The sequence below is a fragment of the Hylaeus volcanicus genome, chromosome 1 (genome assembly GCF_026283585.1).
Source record: "Hylaeus volcanicus isolate JK05 chromosome 1, UHH_iyHylVolc1.0_haploid, whole genome shotgun sequence".
Classification (NCBI taxonomy): domain Eukaryota; kingdom Metazoa; phylum Arthropoda; class Insecta; order Hymenoptera; family Colletidae; genus Hylaeus; species Hylaeus volcanicus.
This window is the reverse complement of record NC_071976.1, coordinates 23,777,101-23,799,892: the sequence shown is the minus strand read 5'-3', so window position 1 is coordinate 23,799,892 and position 22,792 is coordinate 23,777,101. Positions and strand designations below refer to the sequence as shown.

Here is a 22,792-nt window from a genome sequence, read left to right as displayed (position 1 = left end):
TACCCCCCATTTCCGGCTCCTCCCCGACTTTTGGGACACCCTGTATACGTAATAAACACATAAATACGTAAATTTCATAAGAAAAAATCAAAAAATAATGAATGAAATAGTGGAACTATGAAGACATCGACCCTCGAGAAATTGTTTGGAGCCTTTAAGAGTGTGCGGCTCAAATCTGGAGGAATCTCGGTGTTCCACTTCATTAAACAGTTAACGCGCGTAAAAAGATGATGGAAAAAAAATTCCGCCCCCGTTGAACGTCGATATATTATCAGCGAAAAATGTTCTCCTCGTCATAATCGTATACTTTGCACGTAACGACCGACCTCCTTCGATCTGACAGCGCATTATATGCCACTTACGCTCCGATCTCCTGCAGCGATGGAAAAGAACGCTGCAAAAATATGAGGGCTAGGGTCAGCATATGAAATAATCGCATTTTTCTGGGCAAGACTCGCGGAACAAAAATCGAGACAGGTTTGAATAAAATTGTTATCGTAAATAGTAAATAATCAATTTTACTCCGAAATATTTAATTTAAGTGTCTCTTTGTGGACTACAAAAATCCAAGCGTCATAATTTTTACTTACTCTGAGAATAACAAATGGTAAAGTCTTTCGTTTACTTGGAGTTTCTGATACTGGTAAATGAAGTTAAATGCGTTGTTTCGTACTACATCATGGCGCGACGGTGGAAGTAACGAAATTTCGTCGGAAAATCTTATCAGGAAACCCGGATACGAGATCGCCGCGTGTTCCGGATGGAGCGTACAGCCGTCACGAGAGAAACAAACTGTGGGGCGAGCTATTTTCAGACCATCAGCCGGTCCACTGTATATTTAGATGAAACGTACCCGTCTGTCATTCTCGCCGTGAACGTTGTGCGTACGCAAGTATTCCCTTTCGAATTACGCACTCGAGAAAGGGTGTCACTGACCTCCCCAATAAACAATGCAGAAGAAGCGGAGGAAACCGTGTCGTTCCTACACATTTAGGAACAATGTACTCGTCAAACCCATCCTTTGTATTCAGCTACAGAATATTCGTATATATGGAATTTATTATCGTAAATGTATTTTAATTTGAATTCTGTGTTAGATCTAGAAATTAATTCTGTGAAGTTATGTTCGATCATTTATAACTTTAGTTTAAACAAGTATAATTGACATTAGGCGCAGGCCAGCACGCCACGGGTCCATACCGAAGTAATGCGGTGAGCGGATTCCGGTATGGGGCCACATGCGGAAGCAGAGAGGTGGTTTTGGTGGGTAGGATCTCAACACCATCTGAAGGATGAGTCCCACAATTCCCCCCACGAATGCGGAGGGCTGCGGAAGGCATTTTCACCTCAAAAAAAAAAAAAGGACATTTTGATGTATCAACCTTTGAAGCTCTCAACACGAGCTCCATAACCTAAGTCTCAACCCGACGGTCGTTACTATCTTTCTATAGTTATTTTTATTAAATATAAATCCAATCTACATTCTAATATATTTTCCAGCAAGAGTCTTCCACTAACCTTCATAAATTAATCTCCCCTGCAGAGAAGCTTGCTGCTCCCATAACGGAAAGTTAGCGTGTAACGTTTCGAGTATTTTACCATCGTGAAAAAAAAAAGATCTTCCGTTGGGAGAGCGTCGAAAGACAGGGAACGGGCCGAACCATATTTTGGATCGATTAAAACAAATACGGACGTAGAGGAGTGTTGCGTTCTCCTTCCGTTTAGAAACGTTCAAATAAACCGAAATCGAAAGGGGCGACCGACTAAGAATAGTTCATGTATCAGAATTTAAAAAGGCGCCCGCCGGGAAACTCAAAGCGAAACGTTAAATCCGTCCACGCGCCCGGCGAGAAAATGTTGCTACGCCACGTGGCGACCGTTGTCGAAAATTCATAACGTTGCATTTAACGCTGCGCTTACGAACGTTTCATTGGCTCGTAAATTCTTCGCGAAGAATGGCTACCCCCGTCGGGGTTTATAAATATACGCGCGAACATCAAAATACACACCTTTGAGAAAATGTGCTTCGAGAAAAACGTGACAGCGTAACGGACATTAATTTTATAGATTTGGATCAGAGTGGTAAAATATATCGTGGTTTATCGCGCGAATAAAGGTTCCCGTGTGTTTCAGATATTTTATATCGGCCCCGACAGTAGATGTATTAACGCTAAGCCTATCACTGGTCGATTTCATCCCTGTACTTACTTCAGAAGTCACTCAATCATCAACAATTATTTCACTGGAATATTTAAGGACAATTCTTGTAAAAGAGAATTAATTTTATTGATCATAGCAAACGTTATAAGTAGATAAGCATTGAACTCGGTAGCTTTAGTAACCTTGATATAAATCCGGGAGGAATACAAACAAAAATATTTTTGTGTTCCTCCTGAACAATACTATTAGTAAAAAAAAAAACATTGCAATCTTTCTTTATTTTACAGACTTCGAAAAAAATGTCTAAAGTATGGGCTGTCCAACCTGTGGTTCAGCCTTCTGAGTCTAGAATCCAACTCCATCGTCCATCCGTTTAATTTCTGTCGTCTCCGTGCTACGGCGAATGCAATTTATCTATTTCCCCTTGCCTTTTCGAATCACGAACGTAATTTCCAAGACAATCGAGCTGGAAATTTAATATCTGTCCAACGAGTCGCGTGTCGATACAGCTTTACGTGGCTTCCACTCGTTTTCCCGCGCTTCGGGACGATATTGAATTTAGAGGGAGGAGATTTCAGTTTCCTTGCCACTTCCCGAACAGCCCTCCTCGGAAGAGTTACTTTGATGTAATTCAGCTGCTATCGGCTCAAAAAGTAGAGGGCGATGTCTACTCGCTTTCTAGATACACTCGCGAGAGAAACAGAATTCCATAAATAGATCTAATGAAACTTGCACTTCTAAAAGGGCACTTTTTTGAAGGGTTAAAAAATAGAATGTCGGGGTGTCAAACTCGATGCAATTATCTTTCGAAGCACTTCCAAATCTATTTTAATTTGTATCAATCTGATAGACAGTCGAAACGCTAAGATAATTTTAAATGATTCTTAAATGCGTGATTTTAAGCAGAGTTTCAAACTAACAAATTCTCTAAAAGCTTGTGATTAGAGACTTTCATTTGGGATTGAATAATAAAAAGAAACACACTATCTTAATTTAAATCAGAGAAAATTTCAAAGGACAAGGAGATAAGAGTCCATCCATTCACCTGCGCGTGTGAAACATGTTTAAGGTCAACTCTGCACGCGTTTACACATATTATACGGACCGCACACGCTCGATCGTTCGATAGGGGGTGGAGCACACAGTGTCAACAATTCAGGGACCAAGAATAGCTCGATTGTTCATGTATCCGACTATAAGGAGACCTTAAAGGTTGCCTGCTCCGAAGGTGGGTTTGGTTTCAATTAAAGCTCTTATGTGGAGAATCCACACCTTGCTCAAACATAATAAGCTTTACCGACCCTCCTGCCCCCCTCTCATTTAAGCGAGGCAGATTCTACTGCGTTGTACAAACGGTTTCTTCCGTGGAATATCACTTCTAACTCAACCGAGAAGTTAGTCCAACGCAAGACCACGCCATTCGCGGTCCATTGTCAGCGACCCGGTAGATGTGTTCTACTTCTGTCAATCAGGATATGAATTCGAGTCCTACTTCCTAATGCAAAACTATTAAACGAAGTTTCAGAAGTTGCGTTACAAGTGGTCGGGACGCTCCACTCGGAAGTTTCATGAATATTCTCCAGGACGTCTTTGAATTACTAATGGCAACGTGTTCCGTTGTTAGAATGGACCATTCTCGCGAGAATGAAGCGCTTCCTTTTCATCAAATTCCTTCCTTCCAGCTCTCAAACATTAGTCTCAAAAGTTTCTTTCGCAAATGCGGTTTCTTTTGCACGCAGTTGTTTCCTGTAGCAGTGTTTGTATACATAGGCAACCATGTCTCTTAGATGTTGTTGTTATAACAGTAATGGAGTAAAAGATAGTACACAACTCGTTAATGTAACACGAAACGTAAAATATCGTGTATGCTTCACTTAGTAATAAAATATATAATGTACACACTTTTGAAATTCTCGGTTAACGCGTTGGCTGTCAGACTAAAACTCGTGAAAATGTCTACCAAGTTAGAACTATGTCTCGAGATTGTTGAAGATTAGATAATTTAACATTGAATTCTTTGTCTCACTTTCGGAATTAATTTCTTTAGATCCTCGCTGAGAACTCTTGTCAACCATTTCTGAGTAACATGGCGACCAATGTGTGAACCATTTATTTACTCCCGGGACTTATAAGTCCCGTCAACTTGCTCATAGCACTTCTAAGTCTACTTCTATGAATTTCCTTTTTCATTGTTGGATGGCAGCAATTACAGATATACAAAATAAATAAATTACAGACATACACTAATAGAGACAACTCTATAAGACGATACAAGACGAAGATGGACGCCTAGATTTTAAAAACTTTTGAGAAATTCAACAAACAACGGGTTATTGCAAATATAAGAGTTTACCTAGCCACTTTTCCATTTAAAGACAACCATACTCAACCGACAACCAACGAATCGAAAATTCTGTTCACCAAACGTCTCCCGATCGGCGCGAGAGCTTGATCACGCATCGTTCGACGCTTATCACGACCGTTCCTCGCGTCAGGATGCACAGGGTAGCTGAACACGGATACCTAAAATCGTTATTGACCATTTCTGCGCGTCCTCGTGCGCGTTAACGGTGCAATGAGTCAATTTTACGATAGGCGACGTGACATTTGAAAATACCATCCCCCTACCCTCGCGATCCGACCGCTGTTATCCTTCTCCGCTTTGACCTATATAACCCGTCAGCCTTATCGAGGTTATGACGACCTCACGATGATGTCATCGGCCCGCTGACGTCACCAGCACTCCCTTACGTGACCATTCAGAACGACCCCGTTTCTCCCTTCAAACCCTCCCTCCATCTACACCTCTATCCCCTTTCGTCGTTCACGAGCCCCACGGTCCGTGTCTCTTCCCAAAGCTTAATGGCCGTGTCCTGTCTCATTCATGCGGATATTCCTTCCACCAACGGGCGTGACCCAGTTACAAGGAAACCTTCCACCATTGGATGGACGATAATCCACTATTCGAGCGATTCTTTATTCGCCACTGTCGAAAGAATTTCTCCGCGCGGTTGAGGCTCGATATTGTCTTCCTTAGATGTCCCACTGGTTCCTACCGGGTCGATTCGATTCGTCGCAGCTTCGCTGCTTCGTCGGCCGCGGCTTTCGTACGTGGTCACGATATTTGGGCATATCTTTAGATCCTGTTTGGTTATGGGCATCAATGAAGGCAAGTGTTTCTTTGTTGGAAGTGTTTCTTGAAGAGACTGACGTTCAGTTCTTTCTAGGAGGGTGGGCCTTTCCTCTACGTAGCAGATGCATTTATGAGTGAATCGAGAATCATACAGTGAATGTAGAAAGTATTCGTACACCGATCAATTTCACAAAAAACTGTGTAAAATTGTAATTTATTAACTTATTTTTTGTAAACAATGACATTCTACATATTCTCGAAAATCTGTAGAATAGATAGATTACAAAAAAAATAGCTAATTATGTAAGTTGCGAAATTAACAAGAAAAAAACAATTAATCGATAGAAATGTTGAAGCGATAAGTATTCGCACAACTGTTTAATGTTTAAAACTTCATTAAAAACTTCCTTTTGATTTTATAATTATTGTAACTCTTCTAAGCGTTAAATTAATTAAATTATTAGTTATTCGAAGTGGGATCTTCTTCAATTCCTCTATTAGAGCCACTTTTAAAAGTACTTTACTGGAAATTTGATGTTTTCTAATTCGTACCGGAACAATAAACTAATGTGTTTACGTTACAAACTCTACTGAAAATGGTTCGTCGTTATAATCTGACAAATACTTATTGCTTCAATACTTTTACCCGCTTTTCGCATTTTTTTGTTAATTTCACAAATTGTATTAACTAGTAAATGTTGTTTGGACTATATCTATCTTAGAGACTTCCGAGAATGTGTAAAGTATCATTGATTATAAAAAAAGAAGTTAAGAAACTACAATTTCACACAAAAGTTTTTTTAGAAAATTCATCAGTGTACGAATACATTCTACACCCACTGTATATGGCACTGCTTGCCATTCCTTATTTCTCTTGCCCGTAGCTTTGCCCGAGTAGCACCGGACCACTACAATATCGTACAGTAAAATTGAATATTTTCCATATTTCATAATCGCCTATTCTCGTTGTTCTATAAAACTTCGTAAATTCCCTAAGGCAACCGATGCGTTTCGCTGCAAGTAACAGGTACCCTTGATCGTATCCTCCGATACGCAGATCGAGCGAATCCTCCAAGGGCGCATCCTTCCCAAGGACGCCTCGAAACGAATTTTACAGCGTCGAAACGGGCCCTGGGGAATTTTTACGGGGACCCCGGGGTTCGTTCGACACCCCCGCGTCTCGGCCGTGCAGTCTCGACTTCATCCTGGTCGTAACCGAAGTCGAGATCGCTCTTTTCGTGGTAATCCAGCGCTTCGAGACGGCGAATGAGAAAGTTCGGCTATCAGTTGCGAGGCAACTGCCGTCCTTTTCCCTTTGCAACCGTCCCCCTCCTAAAGCTTTATCGTCCGTGGGCGCTGGGCTTTAGCGGGAAAGCGAAAAAAAAAAGGAAAAAAGGAGAATAGAAGGAAAGGTAAAAGGCAACGCCCCTCCGTCCTTGGCGCGGAACATCGATAAACGTCGCTTCAGCACGGGTCCCTCGTCAAATAAAACGCGAAACTGGGTTGGTCGTTAGCGACTCGCGGCCAGCTTGTTTTCTCATTAATTTCGCGCTCAATTAGAGGACGGCGATGACTCGACGATCGGCCGGGGGTGGGAGAGGGTGGTTTCTTTCTCTTTAAACGGGCATCTTAATGCGCGAGTTATCGATCGAACTCATTCACGCGTCTGCTGGCCGTTCTATTTATTGACCAATATTTGTCATAAGGGATGGTGTGTATGCAAATATGGAGAATGCACTTATACGCAGGAAATGCGAGGTCAATATAAAAACACGGAATTAATTTCTGCATCCAATATATCCACATTTTTTTTCTAAAATTAATATAATATGTTGAAGATATAAGTGACAGAGACATAACATAAGATAAGATATTTTCAACATTGTCATGGTGGTAACAAAAATTTAATGAAAGCTTCGAAACATTAATCGAACGAAGAGTGTTCGTGTCACTTGATGGACGATGCGAGGAATGGAGGAGCACGAACGACTACGGTTTTTACTTTCAATAACCAGGCAATCCGTGCCGTTATTGTTACCGTTATTGGAAAAATAATTTCCGATCTACGGGGTGTCTCATTTTTCAAAGGACCCCGGAATTGGAAAAGTCGCACGTACGGTAGTTGAAAGAGGTCGAGAGTCTCATCTGTACTAATAATAAAACCGAGGGATGTTTGTCTGCGACGGAATCAATTGGAAACGGCTTCACGTGAAGTTATGAAATTTTTCTGGTAGACCTCCGAGGAATCTGTACAGGATTTGACAAAAATGCAATTCAAAAATTCCACCTACTTCCTGCACAGTATAATAAATTAAAAATTTATTAATCATTCTTGGGTCTTGAAGAATTTTATCAGAAGCATCCATACTTTATTTTTATTCTAAAATTATAATACGCGGTGCATTGTTTGCCAAGCAGCAGGTAAACTAAAACTGATCGCGTTTAACTGCAGGTCCATTTTTCTGTCGAAAACACTTCGAATTCAGACCGATAAACACATTAATTAATTAATACGTATATTATTCGCAGGACAACGTCGTTAACGCGTTCGTCGAGAGTTCTTCGTTAAACTGTTGCCGAAATAAACATCTCGCAACTTTTGCTAGACATTTACAAACGTTGGCTAACGAGCGTTGATCAATTTCGTGCGAATTTGTTCGAAGGCGCCGATGATTATCGATTATGTTAATGACGAGGTCTGCGCCTGTGCGTGCAAAGCGAAATATTGTGCGTGGAAAGCCAATTAATTAACAGGAATGAGGGAGCAAAGGAGTGTTTACGCGTTTATAAGCACGCAATAAATTCATATCAAAAGGGATTGCCGTTCGTTCGAAAGGGGAACGATGTAATACGTTACCGAATAACGTTTGTCCGTATTTTATTAAATGGCAAATATACACTGTAAAGTATAAAACGATATGATTACAGTCTGAGGAAACACACATAGTTATTAGTAGTCTGTTTATGCTTACGCAAATTCATATTTTTGTAGATGCAGAAAAAGAATTGAAACTAGAATGAATCTCTTATTTTCTAAATGGTATAATATGTGTATTATTGGTATTTAGAGTCATGGAAAGCAACATTTAAGTGATTTCTACAAACATCTACAATCCCCAACCACATTCTGTGACTCAATACCTATTTACCGAGTGAATCTAAAATAGATCTAGGTTCACGACCACTCTATTTCATGAAGATCCCTATTTAATATCCACCAATCATCAAGCAGCCTAAAGATAGAAAAAAAATATTTCTTTGTAACATTATATTTAATATAATATATATTTCCAGCTTCTCGAGAAATTCTACCTAATTGCGATCAACAGGTACCCTTCTACGTTAAAATATCGAGCCTAATTAAAGCAATTAGCTCCTCAAACTCTCGAGCAGCTCCCAATCAGAAACAATCGACACGTCAAGTTTAAATTAACCAGCGTCGCCTTCGGAGCCCCACGACGAGGTAACTCGCGAGAAGAGCTGAAAAAGAATCTTCTAACGAGTTAACTCGCTGTCCCCTGTTAAAAGGTGAAACATCCCTGGCAAGAAGACCGTCCCCTGGGTGGAACTCTTGCACGGTGATTCAGAATTCGAGATGAAATCTCATTTTCCCCGAGAACGCTCTATACACATCTCTGTATGCGGAAAGCTTCTACGTTAACAAGATTTGGATCACGGTATAATCCGTATACAATAGACGGTGATCTAGTTCGGCTGGTCCCGGCAAACTGTTTGGCAATGCTGATTACAAGATGGCTACTGCTATTATCGAGTTAATACGTTCGTATTGCGTCAGGGAAACCACTCGGATTCCCTGGCCAGGTGAATTGAATAAGGAATGATCCGGCGTGTTGCGAATTCAAGGTTTGCTCTCGAGAAGAACACGTCTTTCGTCTTCGATATGGAATTAAAACCACGTGGCTTAATAGACCATTGTAATATATTTAGTGGCCAATATAGAAATTTTAAAATTGTTTTTCATAGTTTATAGCTAAACTGCTGATTATATGCATTTATGATAGAAAATAATACAGTAGATATATGCTGAAAGGTAACCGAAAAGTATGTACACTTGTGAAAAATGCTATAAGAATATTATTATATTAATTATAGAATATATTCGACATATATTCTACATATTTAAGTAATGGGCCAATGCAATATCTTTATTAGTTCATATTGAGAGTGATCCACATGAACGATTTATTATACGTATTTATGATATAAAGTAGTACAGAAAACACATGGTGAAAGATAACCAAACAGTATGTACACTTGTGAAAAATGCTATAAGAATATTATTATATTAATTATAGAATATATTCGACATATATTCTACATATTTAAGTAATGGGCCAATGCAATATTTTTATTAGTTCATATTGAGAGTGATCCACACGAACGATTTATTATACGTATTTATGATATAAAATAGTACAGAAAACACATGGTGAAAGATAACCAAACAGTATGTACACTTGTGAAAAATGAAATAACAATATTGTATTAATTCTAGAATATATTCAAGATACATTATGCATATTTTATGTATGTTTTCTGTATCGAACGTCATAAATGCATAATAAGTTCCTATTTGAGAACCTCTGGTGTAGGTTACGTCCCTGGAGTCGAAGTCGTATTAGATCCCAGGAACCTGAAAATCTTCGACACGGAATATCGTGGACCGGTGGCCATCTGTATCGATCCCACGGGTCTTACAACGTTTGTATCCAGTCTTAGACAGTTGGAAGATAACGGGAGAAATGCAATATTCATTCCCAACGAACGGATAAACGAGTACAACCAATAATTTCGTTACGGCTTATCTCGTCTTAGGCTATCAGCGCTTCTGAAATGCAAATTCCGTCGCGATAAGCTCCCCGAATGGATATTCGCGGGGACGAGTAAGTAAATTAAGTATCATCGATCCAGCGGCGTTGGTACACGGTCTCGGAGCCTCCAAATAGGTTCCCGTAAATAATCAACTTACCCAGTATTTATCGACGGATATATATCCCTGTTGATCATCCGCTCGAGGAAATCGATTCTTCGACGAAATTACGAACGAAACACTCCCCGCGGGAGATTGTGACGAATTAAAGGAAAATCGAGTTGTTGGGGGTATATTTATAATTGCGTTGCAATTTCAGCACGTATAGAAGATAACAATTAATAGATTGTGTGCTACGAGTCAGAATCAATGTTTAGGAACTCCAACACGAGTAGAAAAAATACTGTTGCTTTCATTTTTAATATCATTTAATTGGAAATAAATTAAATAAATCTCCATGGAGAATATGGAACGTTTACGTCATCAATGAATGTCCTCGCTGCTCTTCAACATTTATCGAAAATAAAAGCAGAGAAAATTATTATTTAAAAATTAATTCGTTTTCAAGATATACTTGTGTTTTTTTTTTTTAATATTAATGAACATACCACTGCATCGAATTGTTCTACGATGCCGTAACTGAGGATTCGTTTCGTTCGTTTCAGGACATCGATTACGAGGGATTTCGAAAATTTCTGGACACTTATCTCGAATGCGAAACCCCCGACGAACTTTCGCGGCGCCTTTTCCTTTCGTTCGTTAAGAAGGTGCCACGCGGAGTGGATGGGAAAGCTTTTAAGGTACGTCTCTAAAGTTTTTTTTCTTCTTACGAGTCTCGCACAAAATATCCACTGTCTTGGATGGGAGGTATACATGCACTGTTCTTAGATTAGACTCTTCATGATTTTCACATTTAGTAAAATTAATAGAGTACCATAATATCTATTCTCTCGTTTAATTGCATCCCGAAGTTTCAGATTGTTACTCCAGTGTTTTTCGAAAAATTAATATAATAAATTCTCATTTAACTCCTCCCATATAGCAAGACGTATATTAAGGCACATAAATATAATGACGAAAGCACGTCGATGTAAAATATAGTTACCAACGAAAATAATAATTCCCGAATTAGGAAATGGCCGTGTTATCGTCTACAACCGCCTGTGCCGCTATCACGTCCCACACGACGTCCAGCAGCAACGTGAACAGCACCGGTTTGCCTGGTGGGACATCGACAGAAAGCCACGGTGGTTCTTCCTTGGCTGACAAAATTCACGGTCTCACAGAGAAGTTGCAAGCTTTGGGACACCACAAAACGGAAAGCGATGCCTCCAGGGCTCGTACAGGTAATTAAATCATTTTCATTGACTCAAACGAAGCAAATGGACTCGATAGAATCGAGTTTCCAAAACTTTTCCGAGAAAAGTTTTACACTTTTATTTTTCAGTAGTACACAATACATCAAATCATATGGTCCCCTTTGAAAAACCCTTTAGCTTCGAAGGGCAATTCATTGCTCATTTTTATTTCAATTAATACGAAAGATAGGCGATATCGTATACATTAATTTATTCGTTCCACTTTAACCGATGAAACGTTAACGAAATAAATTTTCGTTTACAGTTACCCGATGATAAATTTAGATCTTTAATAAACGTATTTACAGCGTCAACAAAATCTACCTAAACGAGGATATTCGCGTTTTACGAATACGCGAATTTGCAGAGTTATTATGTATGCAATATCAACTTCCCATTGCTGGGCGAAAGCGGCTGGTTTATTTACCGGGGCCACGAAACGATTAAATGTTTCGAAGATCGTTTGCTGGTAATGTCCATTGGTTGATAATGTCCAGAGCTCGATGAAATATTACCTCGAATAGTAAATAGCCCGTTTGACTTTAAATCGTGAATGAAACTATAAAAATGAAATAATCGTATTTGATATTATTTTATTTCAACCGTATATCATGTTATTTAACTGTTATTCGAAATAATATTTGAAATATTCCCTTAAATTTTACCCAGCTCCGATAGTGACGCATAAAGAACAATATCGAATGCTAAATTCGACGTTATTTAATTCTCCATAATCCCATGCCACACTGTCGCAGACCCACACACTGATTCATACTTTGAACGCATCTGGCATTTATCGAAATTATCAAAGAGGTGACAATATTAGGCGTAGAAATTAATTCTATGTCGCTGCATTCAATTATTTACATACTATGTAAATGTACTTGTATACGATTAAACATTTTTACCGAAATCGAAGATATAAATTGTCAAATATAAAGTCACGGATTTCATTTCTGCGCCTAATAAATATTGTTCGGGACGTGAACATTTATCCAGCCCCTGTATCTGGCATTGTCAGCTCGCGATCGCGAGCAACGGACGTGATTGGTGGTTTTCGGAAGCGTGGTACAGAAAAAAAAAAAGAAACAAAAACTCCCCCCAGAAAAATAGAAAATCGATCCAATGAAGTGGGTCACCGCCAATGATTACTGGTTTCGTTTCGGGTGATTTTTATCTCTCCGCGAGTCGTTCGAGGTGTCAATTTTTGTCGCATCGGTTGCACCGGCCATCAAAGATCGCCATTGTTCTGCCACGCGGTAGATGGATGATAATCGAGGCTGTTGGTCCGCGGGAAATAAAAAAAAAAAAAAGGAAAATGCGCGATTTCGCCGTGCATTGTGCGACTGCTCGTTAAAATAAGTTCTCGACCGCTCGTGGCCCCCTTTCTTTGCGAAGCTCCGGGTGTAAACAAAGGAAGCTGAAGTGGAGTACGAAAGGAGACAACAGTCACTGTTCCTCTTTACGCTGCGCCCTGAAAAATTAAAGATAGGAGGCTTCAAATTTGGCACAATGTCCCTTTGATGCCACTTCTTCGTTGCTGCTTCGTAACTCACTTTGTGTAACTGTTCCAAGCATGAGTGTATCTAGTTAGAGGCTGGATGCCAGCGTTCAAAAGAAAACAGAATAAGTATACGGACAAGGAATTTCTGGAATATTGGAAAACAGGGTCGTTCATGTCTCGATATATTAACACGTTGATCGCCAGAACGGGTGGCAGGACTTTTCAACAAGGAACTAAAGAAATTAATTTCAAATGTAGAACAAGGGGGAAAAACTCGTTATGTTCGATTTTTACCGAAATTGAAAAGTGCATATCATCTATCGGAAAAAGAGGCAAGAATCGAATATTACATGAATTGTTTCTACCGAGACGTTCGTTTAATTTCCAAAACGTCTGATTTAACTCAATTTTGGCTATAAGGATTTAAATAAAAGAAATTCATCTCTACCGAGGGATTCCAATAGCATGGCACCCTAAATTGCTTATCTAGGCTTTGGAAAATCCTTAACACGTGATTCCAGCGAACCCTTCTCCAAACCTTTCCTTCCTGCTAACAAATGTCCCCAATTTCGTGGAAATTCAAGACGCGAGCAGATCACCGCTATCGGTTTACCTTTGCTCACGTATCTGATTGATCGTGGCTCGGGGGGGTGGGAGGGGGGAGGGGGGGGGGGGACAAAAGCGAGCAGAAACCTGATGAACCCCTCCCGGGAGCGTACATTAGACCCAGACGCTGTCTGGCCAGTAAGTCGAGAATCGAATCGCGATAAATCAGGAAGCCAACGTCGTCCAATTCGGTCATCCGATCGCACGGTTGGTAATATCCTCTTGTTTCGCTGGGGTTCAAGGAAGCGTCCATCCCATACTGATGATACAACACACTTCGTACAGCTGTCACGACGTCATCGAGAAGAAGAGCACCGACAGCAGCCCCAGTCACAGCCAAATGTCGCGGAATTCGTCCAGGAAGTCGAACAATTCCCTGCTCGTCAACAACGGGAAATTGGAAGGTAGGTCGGAACGCGACGTTAAATGGCGCGCGAAATAGATTTCAATTTTTGACGGAATTCTCGTGGAAACGGCCGACAATGTTTCTCTGATCGATCCTTTTGCCACGAAGTTGGATAAAAGTAGAGAGAATTCTAAATTAGAGTATCTAGAATTAAATAGAATTAATCCGAAGCGTAGAATATTTATGTATATTTTTATTTCAGTCCCCCTTCATTGAAATTTTTACTGTTTTCGTTTTCAAATTTTATTTGTCCGTTTCTTTCGTGAGTTGCATTCAATTATTTTCCGTGGCAGTGTTTATATAAATAGACACTCTAATTTCTTAGACATTGATGCTGTAACAGTAATGAAGCGAAATGAATCGTACACAATTCAGTAATGTAACATAAAACATAAAATATTGTGTATATATTAGTTATTAATAAAACGAAAGAAACTTTCGGGACAACCTAATACATGAAATAATTGTATACAATTTATAAATTGTATATGAAAAACTGTATACAAGAGTTTGTAGGTTTATTGTTAATATACCGGCACGAACTATAATGAAAATTCGAAACACGGTAATTCGGTACTGAAATGGTCAGATGCTCTATCTACCACGAAGGGAAGGGACAATATTTACGAAAAGTGACATTCAATGCTTCGAGTGTACCAAATATTCGCTTCGTCGACTGATGGACATTTCCAAGAAAATGTTTATTAGACATCGTTCGACCAGACTAAACCTTTCCCGTATTCGTGGATCCAGATACGTCCAAATTGCCATTTATAAAACGACACCTTGATCTTCAAATGAAAATCGTGATAATGTCACGACATTTGGTAAGGATTCGAGATAATTCGAGACGATTTATTTGTAGAGCTGTTTAGACTGGACCTCTGACTTTATCGTTGCCATGATTATACAATTTGCAGTCGCAATCGACGAAGTCGTACGTCAAAACGTTATCGATCCATTGCGTACGAAGATATTTCTAATACGTCTAAAGACTATGGTTAATATTAAAAGTGATCGGTTGAAATTTATCTTCATAACTAATTCGTGGTGGATAATCAAGATTTTCCAGTTACGAGTCGTTCGAGTAGGTGATACAGATACGGTTGCGATTTCATAAATTAATACGATTGTCGCAATTCGTTTCCTGTAAGAAATAAAAGAAAACTAATTCCCCCTCCACCTTTTCAAGCCGTGTAACGGGACATGAATTTCACACCATTTTTCACCATATAACGGGACATGAATTTCGGCTGTTCGAAAATAAAAAAACAAATAAAAAAAAAACACGTCGAATTGAGTAACCTTCTCCTTCTCGAAGTCGGTTAAAAAGATTTTCAATCCCAAAAGGCACCGTTTTTTATCGTGGAAAATAGCCATGGGATTCTTCGTTGTGTTATCCTGGATTCGCGCGGCCGTCTTCGTTCGATTGTACCGCTTTCGCGATGAGTCTGCGTGTTGGACCGATCCCCGAAATAACGCGCGGAACCGGTATCATCCGGTATAAATAACGTCACGCTTAGCAAGCACATCGACGACCCCTCTGGCTCAAAGCTCCCGCGATACTCTCACTCAGTATCTCTCGAATCACGCGAGAAGCAACAAGTGCCGACCCCGCGCTCCTGACCCGCGAAAATCGATCGCGAATGATCGACACCGGTCTCTCCGGCTCTACCGTTACTTCCGGGTGTTCGAATCACCGTCTCCTGGACGTGTTTCCCTCTTCGTCGTTTCCCCGATTCGCGGTCAAATGGTGCTGAAAAACGATCGACTTCGATTACCGAACGTTTCGGGGGTACTCCTGAAGGAAGGTGAGTGGAGAACGAACATTTTGTTGGACCTCTTCGAATAGGATGAAAGTCGTGTTTTTGGTGGTTTATTGTTAATATACTGGCACGAACTATAATGAAAATTTGAAACACGGTAATTCTGTACTGAAATGGTCAGATGCTATCTACCACGAAGGGAAGGGACAATATTTACGAAAAGTGACATTCAATGCTTCGAGTGTACCAATATTGAATATTGGCTTTCAATATTTTCTCTTTTTCATTTATTCGAGTTTCATTGAAAAATACGTCTTTATAATTAATTCGTGGCGGATCATTAAGATCTCACAATGAAGAATGACTCGAGTGTGTAATAGGGATTTAATATTTCAGAAATTAACATAATTCAGGCGATTTATTTAATGTAAAAATACAAAATTCATGAATAAAATTGATTGTAAGTAAGAGTATAGTTATATAATTATATAGAAGGAAACTGAGAGCTACTTTTCCATATCAAACTCAATGTGGTTCCCTTTCAAAGGTTGCAACATATTTTTAATTATAATAACGAAGCATAGATATTTTGAAATGAATAAATTATATCATTCTGATAATAAAGTGTAATACAAGCTTTTTAGCTACACGAGCCTTTTCTATAAAATGTGATAAAAACGAAGGGTTATACATTAAAATACATAGAACAAAATAATAAAACATAAGATCCATGTAAAACATCTTTTCATAATCTGGAACATCCCAGTTCGCATTCAGTTAAACGTTTACACCAGGCCAATAAATTTTAACCAGACTAATAAATGCCATCGTACATTCCCGATAAATATCACAGCAATTATTCCAATTCGCGTAAACAGTGTAACTGTCTAATTGAATCGCATTTGTTGGAATCCAAATAAATTAAAACACATATGAAAATTTCTTTCGTATACAATGAAAAGAATTGGTTAAACGAGATATAAAATAAAAATTGCAGTTCGTAAATATTCTTTTAGTAAAATAAGAGGGGTTTTAACGGAGTAATCGGAGAGTATTGAGTTCGATCATTTGACCAAACATGTCTCTCTGCTGTTGATCAATTATCTAGGTGTTTTGACTTCGACGCTGGTTTTTGTAGACAGCAGCTGTTAATAACAGTTTGTGTGCCAAGCCGAGTTTGGCAGTCTCGTCCTCTTTGCCAAGGCTAAAGTTCAACTCTAATTTAAGAGATGACTTAAGTTATCCCGTGTCGTTGTAATAATGCATGAAACCTCCCCAATTTATTTATTATCGCAGTCATTTTTTCGCCTCCATAATTTTTACCTCCACTTGCATTCATACAATACTTACAGACAATTTTTATATGGAAGAAAGATATGTTTATTTTAAATTTCGAAGGCTGCTCCAAACTTTCAAGCGACAGTGTATTCGCGAGTACACGCAGAGACGAATTTTATAAATAGAAGTCTCGTTAACTAGAATTCTGTCTCTTCCGATAGCTCTACCGCGAAATGAAACGTCAGCGATTTTCACTTTGACGCCAAAACGCTTGCGTCGGATGCATTTACCGCGGTCGCTTTAACTTTACAGCTGAGAACAACCGATACCTTTCGTGGAGTACCGAGGTTGCGTTTGAGAGCAATCATGTCTACTTTCATCGTATTCAAATAACAAAATTGATAATCCATTAAAAAAAAAAAGTCCTACAGTCCTTAACCTATTACATGTTCCAAATTAAAATGCTTCAAGACTTTGAATTGTTGCTCCTAAAAAAAAAGGATGTTTCCCCAATAGAAAGCATCTTTCCATCATCCATCATCGAGTTAATCCCGCGTCTGACAATTTCACCTAACCGATTCGCGTTTTCATTGGACGCGCGAACAAAAGCACGCGGCACAATGGGAAAGGAAGAAACGCTGTCCCATACGTTTCCCTGTCGCGTGAGCTTTGCGTTGGTTCCACGGAGTCGTTGGATATCACCGCAAAAATAAATCGCGACATCAAGGAATCACGGTCGCTGGCAAAATGGACCGCTGGAGAGTAATAAAATAGCCGGGTGAATTTGTTTTAACGTAGTTGCGCGTGCGGAAGATAAATCGTCCCCCTTCCACGATTGATCAGCCACCTTTATTTCCCTCGTGAATAGTCCCTGTATTTGTCTATCTTCTTTCCTTTCGTTCGGACACGAGTAGATCTCAGATGTAAAGTCCGTTGCTGGTTAGTTGGCGAGGATCCCTCAAACTAGAGGGGACTGAGGGGACAGAGGACTACGCTCGCTCGCTCCGCCTAAACATTAGCATTAAGGTCGATTCAGACTATACAACACGGGCCGGCAACGACACGTACCGGCACCGACACGACAAAACATTAAAACACGCGTTTTAATGGAACTATTAACACTTAAAGCCGGCGACTGACTTGCAACAGAACATTGTAATGTAACGCGAGCATTCGCTCAGTCTGGACGGACTCTTGCGCTCGGTTCGCGCTCTTGCGTGCTCCACTGGTCTGTCGGTTTTTTGACGTACCTCTTTGATCGTCTATTTTTCACTGAACTGAGTAAGAAGCATTGAGAGAGAATTCAGCCGCGAGTTCGAAGCGAGCATTCGTGATTCCAAAAAGGACCTTGTAATGTAACGTTGGTGTCGAACCGTACAATTCGTGCCGAGCAGTTACATTACAGCGTTCTGTTGCAAGTCAGTCATCGGCTTAACAGACACCGACCTGAACGTTCCGTCAACGGGAATAGTGTGAATAGTTCCATTAACTAGTCTTACCATTATAGTCTGAATCGACCTTTAGTCATATTATAGTCCAAGAGTAATTAGAAGAAAAAAATCGAAGGTAACTTGCTTATCTGTAGAACTTCTTGGCTACAAAGCTTGTAGAAGAAATAGTTTTAATTTTTAATTTAAGCACACGCCAAATCACTTCTATTATTCTCTTTAATATATCTCTATACAAGCTGTCAACAGACTCCGTTTTTCTTTTTTCAACTGTTCGGCTGTCGTTTGTTCCACAGGCCTGTGTCAACAAACTCGCAGGGAATTCGATCCCTTTTGCACAGATCGTTAATAGATGGCAACTAATATTTGAATGCCCAAACTTGGCTCTTTCTTCACATTGTCAAATACTGGATGTGGCATAGACCACATTCTATAAATATAATAACTTTAAGCCTGTATGATTATCGGAATGAGTATATATGTTCCAGCGTTGCAAACACAACTATATGCATGTTATTAACCAAATTAAAGTGTCCATACATCAGAACTCTAATCGAAGCTGCGCTCATCCAGATCGCGATTTATTTTCGCAACCTAGGCGAAAGAAAGGCGAGAACGTGTACAGTGTAGAGTGTTTGTAAGGAAAGATGACTCAAAGGTATTACTGACAAAATACACCTCGCTACAGGTGGTTCATTCCTCGATACTACAAACTTCGGAGTGCAGTGACTGAAAATTTCAGTCTCGAGTATTGAGCTCATGGGGGATGTTTATCCTGCGCATAGCTGTTACGAAGTTTGCATATCGCGATAGAACAACGATGGGAATTCGAAACGGACTTGACTTGGTGGTTAACGATTATTGCGAGTTATCACGAGATGGAAGAGACATTTTTATTTACACGCTACGGATTTAAAAGCTCTTGGAATCACGGCTTCGAGGCTCCTGTGATTTTTTATTTCAATAGCAAAAATTTCAAACGAAATGGTATTTTAGCGCTTTGACTACCGAGCTATTTATTTATGAATTTAATTCCTGGATTAATTCCTGGAGGTTCTAACCTTCGGTCAATTAATATTTAAAAAAATAATACTTCATAGTCGAAATGAAATGAATTGAAAACATAGAATATTCAGCAGAGAAAGTATAAAGTGACACAATGAGTCTTGCCTGTCGATTAAACAACCGTAATATATCGATTAGTCTCTAAAAACAAATACAAAACATTTTCCACGTATCTTCACATTCTTCTGCATTGAATCCCGTTTCTTCGTTAATAGATAACTTTTTTCTTTCCCCTCAACTAACTCTCCCGTTGCTATATCTCACAGCCGAGCAATTATTCTTCCGAATAATAAATAAAAATTCCAGATTCGACAATCGGCTTCAATTTACAAATAAATTCAGCACTGAAGATAGTTTGTTTACAATGAGTCCGAATCACTGTCGGCTCGAACCATTCAAACACTTCGAACCCATCGTGTCGTGTACCATTCGGTTGTACACGACTTCGTCTGACACGTCTTCCCTGCGCGTGAGACATCTGCTTACAAATAACGTTCTAAGAATACTCGTCATAGACCGTCTATCAAGTCGTCGCGCACGTGCAACGTTCGATCGTTATAATTAGAGTGGCGCTCGTACGCACGCATCGATACTTGGCTGGTGAATTCTTAAACCGGAGCAACAGGTTCCTCGCGAAGGCTCTTGAATACAACCTGACGGAAACCACTTCATTGTCGTCTAAAAATAATTCGCCCCGCGGACTTTCCAATGAAGTCGACGCTGGTGAAAGTGTTACGACTATTTTTGAGAAATTCGCCGAGGAACGGGGGGACGGGGGTGGGATGGGATTCAAACTGATTCGCGGAATGGCGCGATTATATTTTAACGCCAAAGAGTACAATCGGAAGCAACAAGTCCGTCTGACTTATTCGAAACTAAACTCCTATTCCGTCATAGAAACTTCGAGCCACCTGGGAGCCGTGGTACGTTCGCGAGCGGAGCGTTAATTGGAGACAGATTTGTTGCGAAAAACACTTTTTAATCTACCCGAGAATAAATAGAACTGAATGAATCGTTATTGTTTGAATTAATGTAAATAAACACGATTTGCAACGTCGACGACTTCTTTCTATGCATTATTCGTTATTTTCTTTGTGTATCTTCTTTCGTTTATCTTTGGTTTATATTCTGCCTCGTTCTTCGGACTGTTCCACTCGTCGAGGGCTGCGTTACATTAAATAAATAAAATTGTTGTCAAAGTAATAGGCAGGGACCGTCGTAGCGACACTTTTGAAGCAATCAGTGAAATCTACAAAATGAACATTTATTTCGCACGCGCTCTTGGCTATTCGGATACGCGAATTTTCCCAGGAGAAATTATTATTTACGAGTTGTTCCGAATGAAATATCGACTATCGCTGTTTGGGGATATTAAATATCGAGATATCGTTCCTCGGTATTTTTATTCCACGTGGAACGATTTCTATCTGCATGTCGGAGTAGCATGCACGGCACGTTTGTTTACTTGCGATTTTCCGATTTGCAGAGATGAGACATCTCGTCAGAAAGCAGAGTACGATAGACGTTCATTCGGTTAAAGTCAGCTTGAAGGATATCGTCTGTTATCTGTCTCTTCTGGAGGCTGGCAGACCGGAAGACAAATTGGAATGTAAGTAATCCTTCCCCTAAAAAATGGAGGCCAATTATGTCCCATACAAGTGGGTCTTAACCAGTTTTCCTAATTAGAAATACAAGTGTTTCTTAATTAGCAATGCCTTTCCAAACATTTTATTCATACATTTCGACCGTTAAGTTTCATGGAAATACTTCAAAGTGAACAAAGAAAAACTGTTGAACGAAATACACGTTCGCTTCATTTATAATCTATTATTTTAATAAAAGTTTACACATGGCCTCTGTACGCTACATTAGCCACATGCTATTGTCTTGTGTAGCGTACCTCTCACATTTCCTGTGGCATTTACTTCTTTACATTCATTTAACATTCTTTTCCCAATTTTCATGGAACAATAGAGACACTTTTACTCAGCATCCAATCTTTACAAAACTATTAAATAAATATCTTATTAGATAGAATTCGTGATGGAATTTTTAGAACCCTATACTGGAAACAAATCCACTTCCTCCAACGTTGCGAGGGTTAATCGATACCCACGATTCCAGAACCATTGAAGTTTCTAAAAGCTTATTCGCGGATTCAACGTCAGAAATTTCGAGCACTTCTTTCCGTCAGCCATACTGGCATACACAGCGTTCGAGCTTGCAAATCTACTGCAACTTGTTGCATCCCAATTTCGACGTGTATTAATTCGTTTACCTTTCTTTCTTCTTTTTTTTTTCAGTCATGTTCCGGCTGTACGACACAGATGGAAACGGCGTTCTTGATACCAACGTGAGTAAAACGACCAATTGCCTTTCGCATTTTTTCACGTGCTACCTATCTTCCCTTTAATCGTTCCAACGACCTCCTTTCCACGGGAAAACAACCACTTTATTCTAAAAAGTCTCTTGCTTTTCCAAAACGAAAAAAAAAACTAACATTACCCTATTAAAATATTAAAAACTGAAAATACACCTCTGGATTGCATCAAAGCGAATAAAAATACATTCACCCGAATCCAAGTGAACAACAAGAAATTTTTATGGCCCAAAGGCAACATTATAATTACACTCCGTAAAATGCAACAACTAATTCTCAACCAACTGCTGCTAAGCAAAGTTTTTAACGGTAATCAGAAAGTTGAGGGTAATACAGTCAAACCTAATTAGTCGACGAGAGTCTGCGAAACTTGAGGATCTCAATTTCCTCCGAACAAGCTACGTCCAATATCCGTCAGTACGTGCGCGATAAATATTCTTCTTTCGCTGTTTTACTAACGAACGTAATAGTTGACACATCCCTGAATAGAAACGACACCTCGTATCTGTAACGTGAAATAGATTTATTCTTCGTTATCTGCCTTCCATTTAATATCGTTATCGCGTGTCTTTAGGAGATGGACTGCATTGTCAATCAGATGATGAATGTCGCCGAGTATCTTGGATGGGACGTCTCGGAATTGAAACCGGTGAGTTGGTGTATCAATTGTTCATTCTCGTCGATTACCACCCACGCACACGTCCCAACGACAACCATGGCATACATTCATAACAAAAGATACTTGTCCATTATAGAAATTCCCCAAAATTCTATCTTTTTAGTAAATAAAATTAAAGTTTATAGTAAACAAATGAATTCTCGAGTAAATAAATGGTAAATAAATTCTCGATGATAGA

The 22,792-nt window shown here is 39.5% G+C and overlaps 1 protein-coding gene across 2 annotated transcripts in view; it reads left to right on the top strand.

The window, feature by feature from the left end:
* The window catches only part of LOC128872619 (diacylglycerol kinase 1), a 97,314-nt gene that overhangs the window by 67,088 nt on the left and 7,434 nt on the right, over positions 1-22,792 (top strand). The window contains exons 4-9 of one of the 2 annotated variants that reach the window (XM_054115491.1): positions 10,790-10,924; positions 11,257-11,470; positions 13,835-13,996; positions 21,042-21,164; positions 21,859-21,908; positions 22,510-22,584. In XM_054115491.1, the coding sequence (XP_053971466.1) occupies positions 10,790-10,924; positions 11,257-11,470; positions 13,835-13,996; positions 21,042-21,164; positions 21,859-21,908; positions 22,510-22,584 (759 nt within the window). The remainder of the gene's footprint in view (positions 1-10,789; positions 10,925-11,256; positions 11,471-13,834; positions 13,997-21,041; positions 21,165-21,858; positions 21,909-22,509; positions 22,585-22,792) is intronic. The other variant, XM_054115500.1, reaches the window with a different exon arrangement.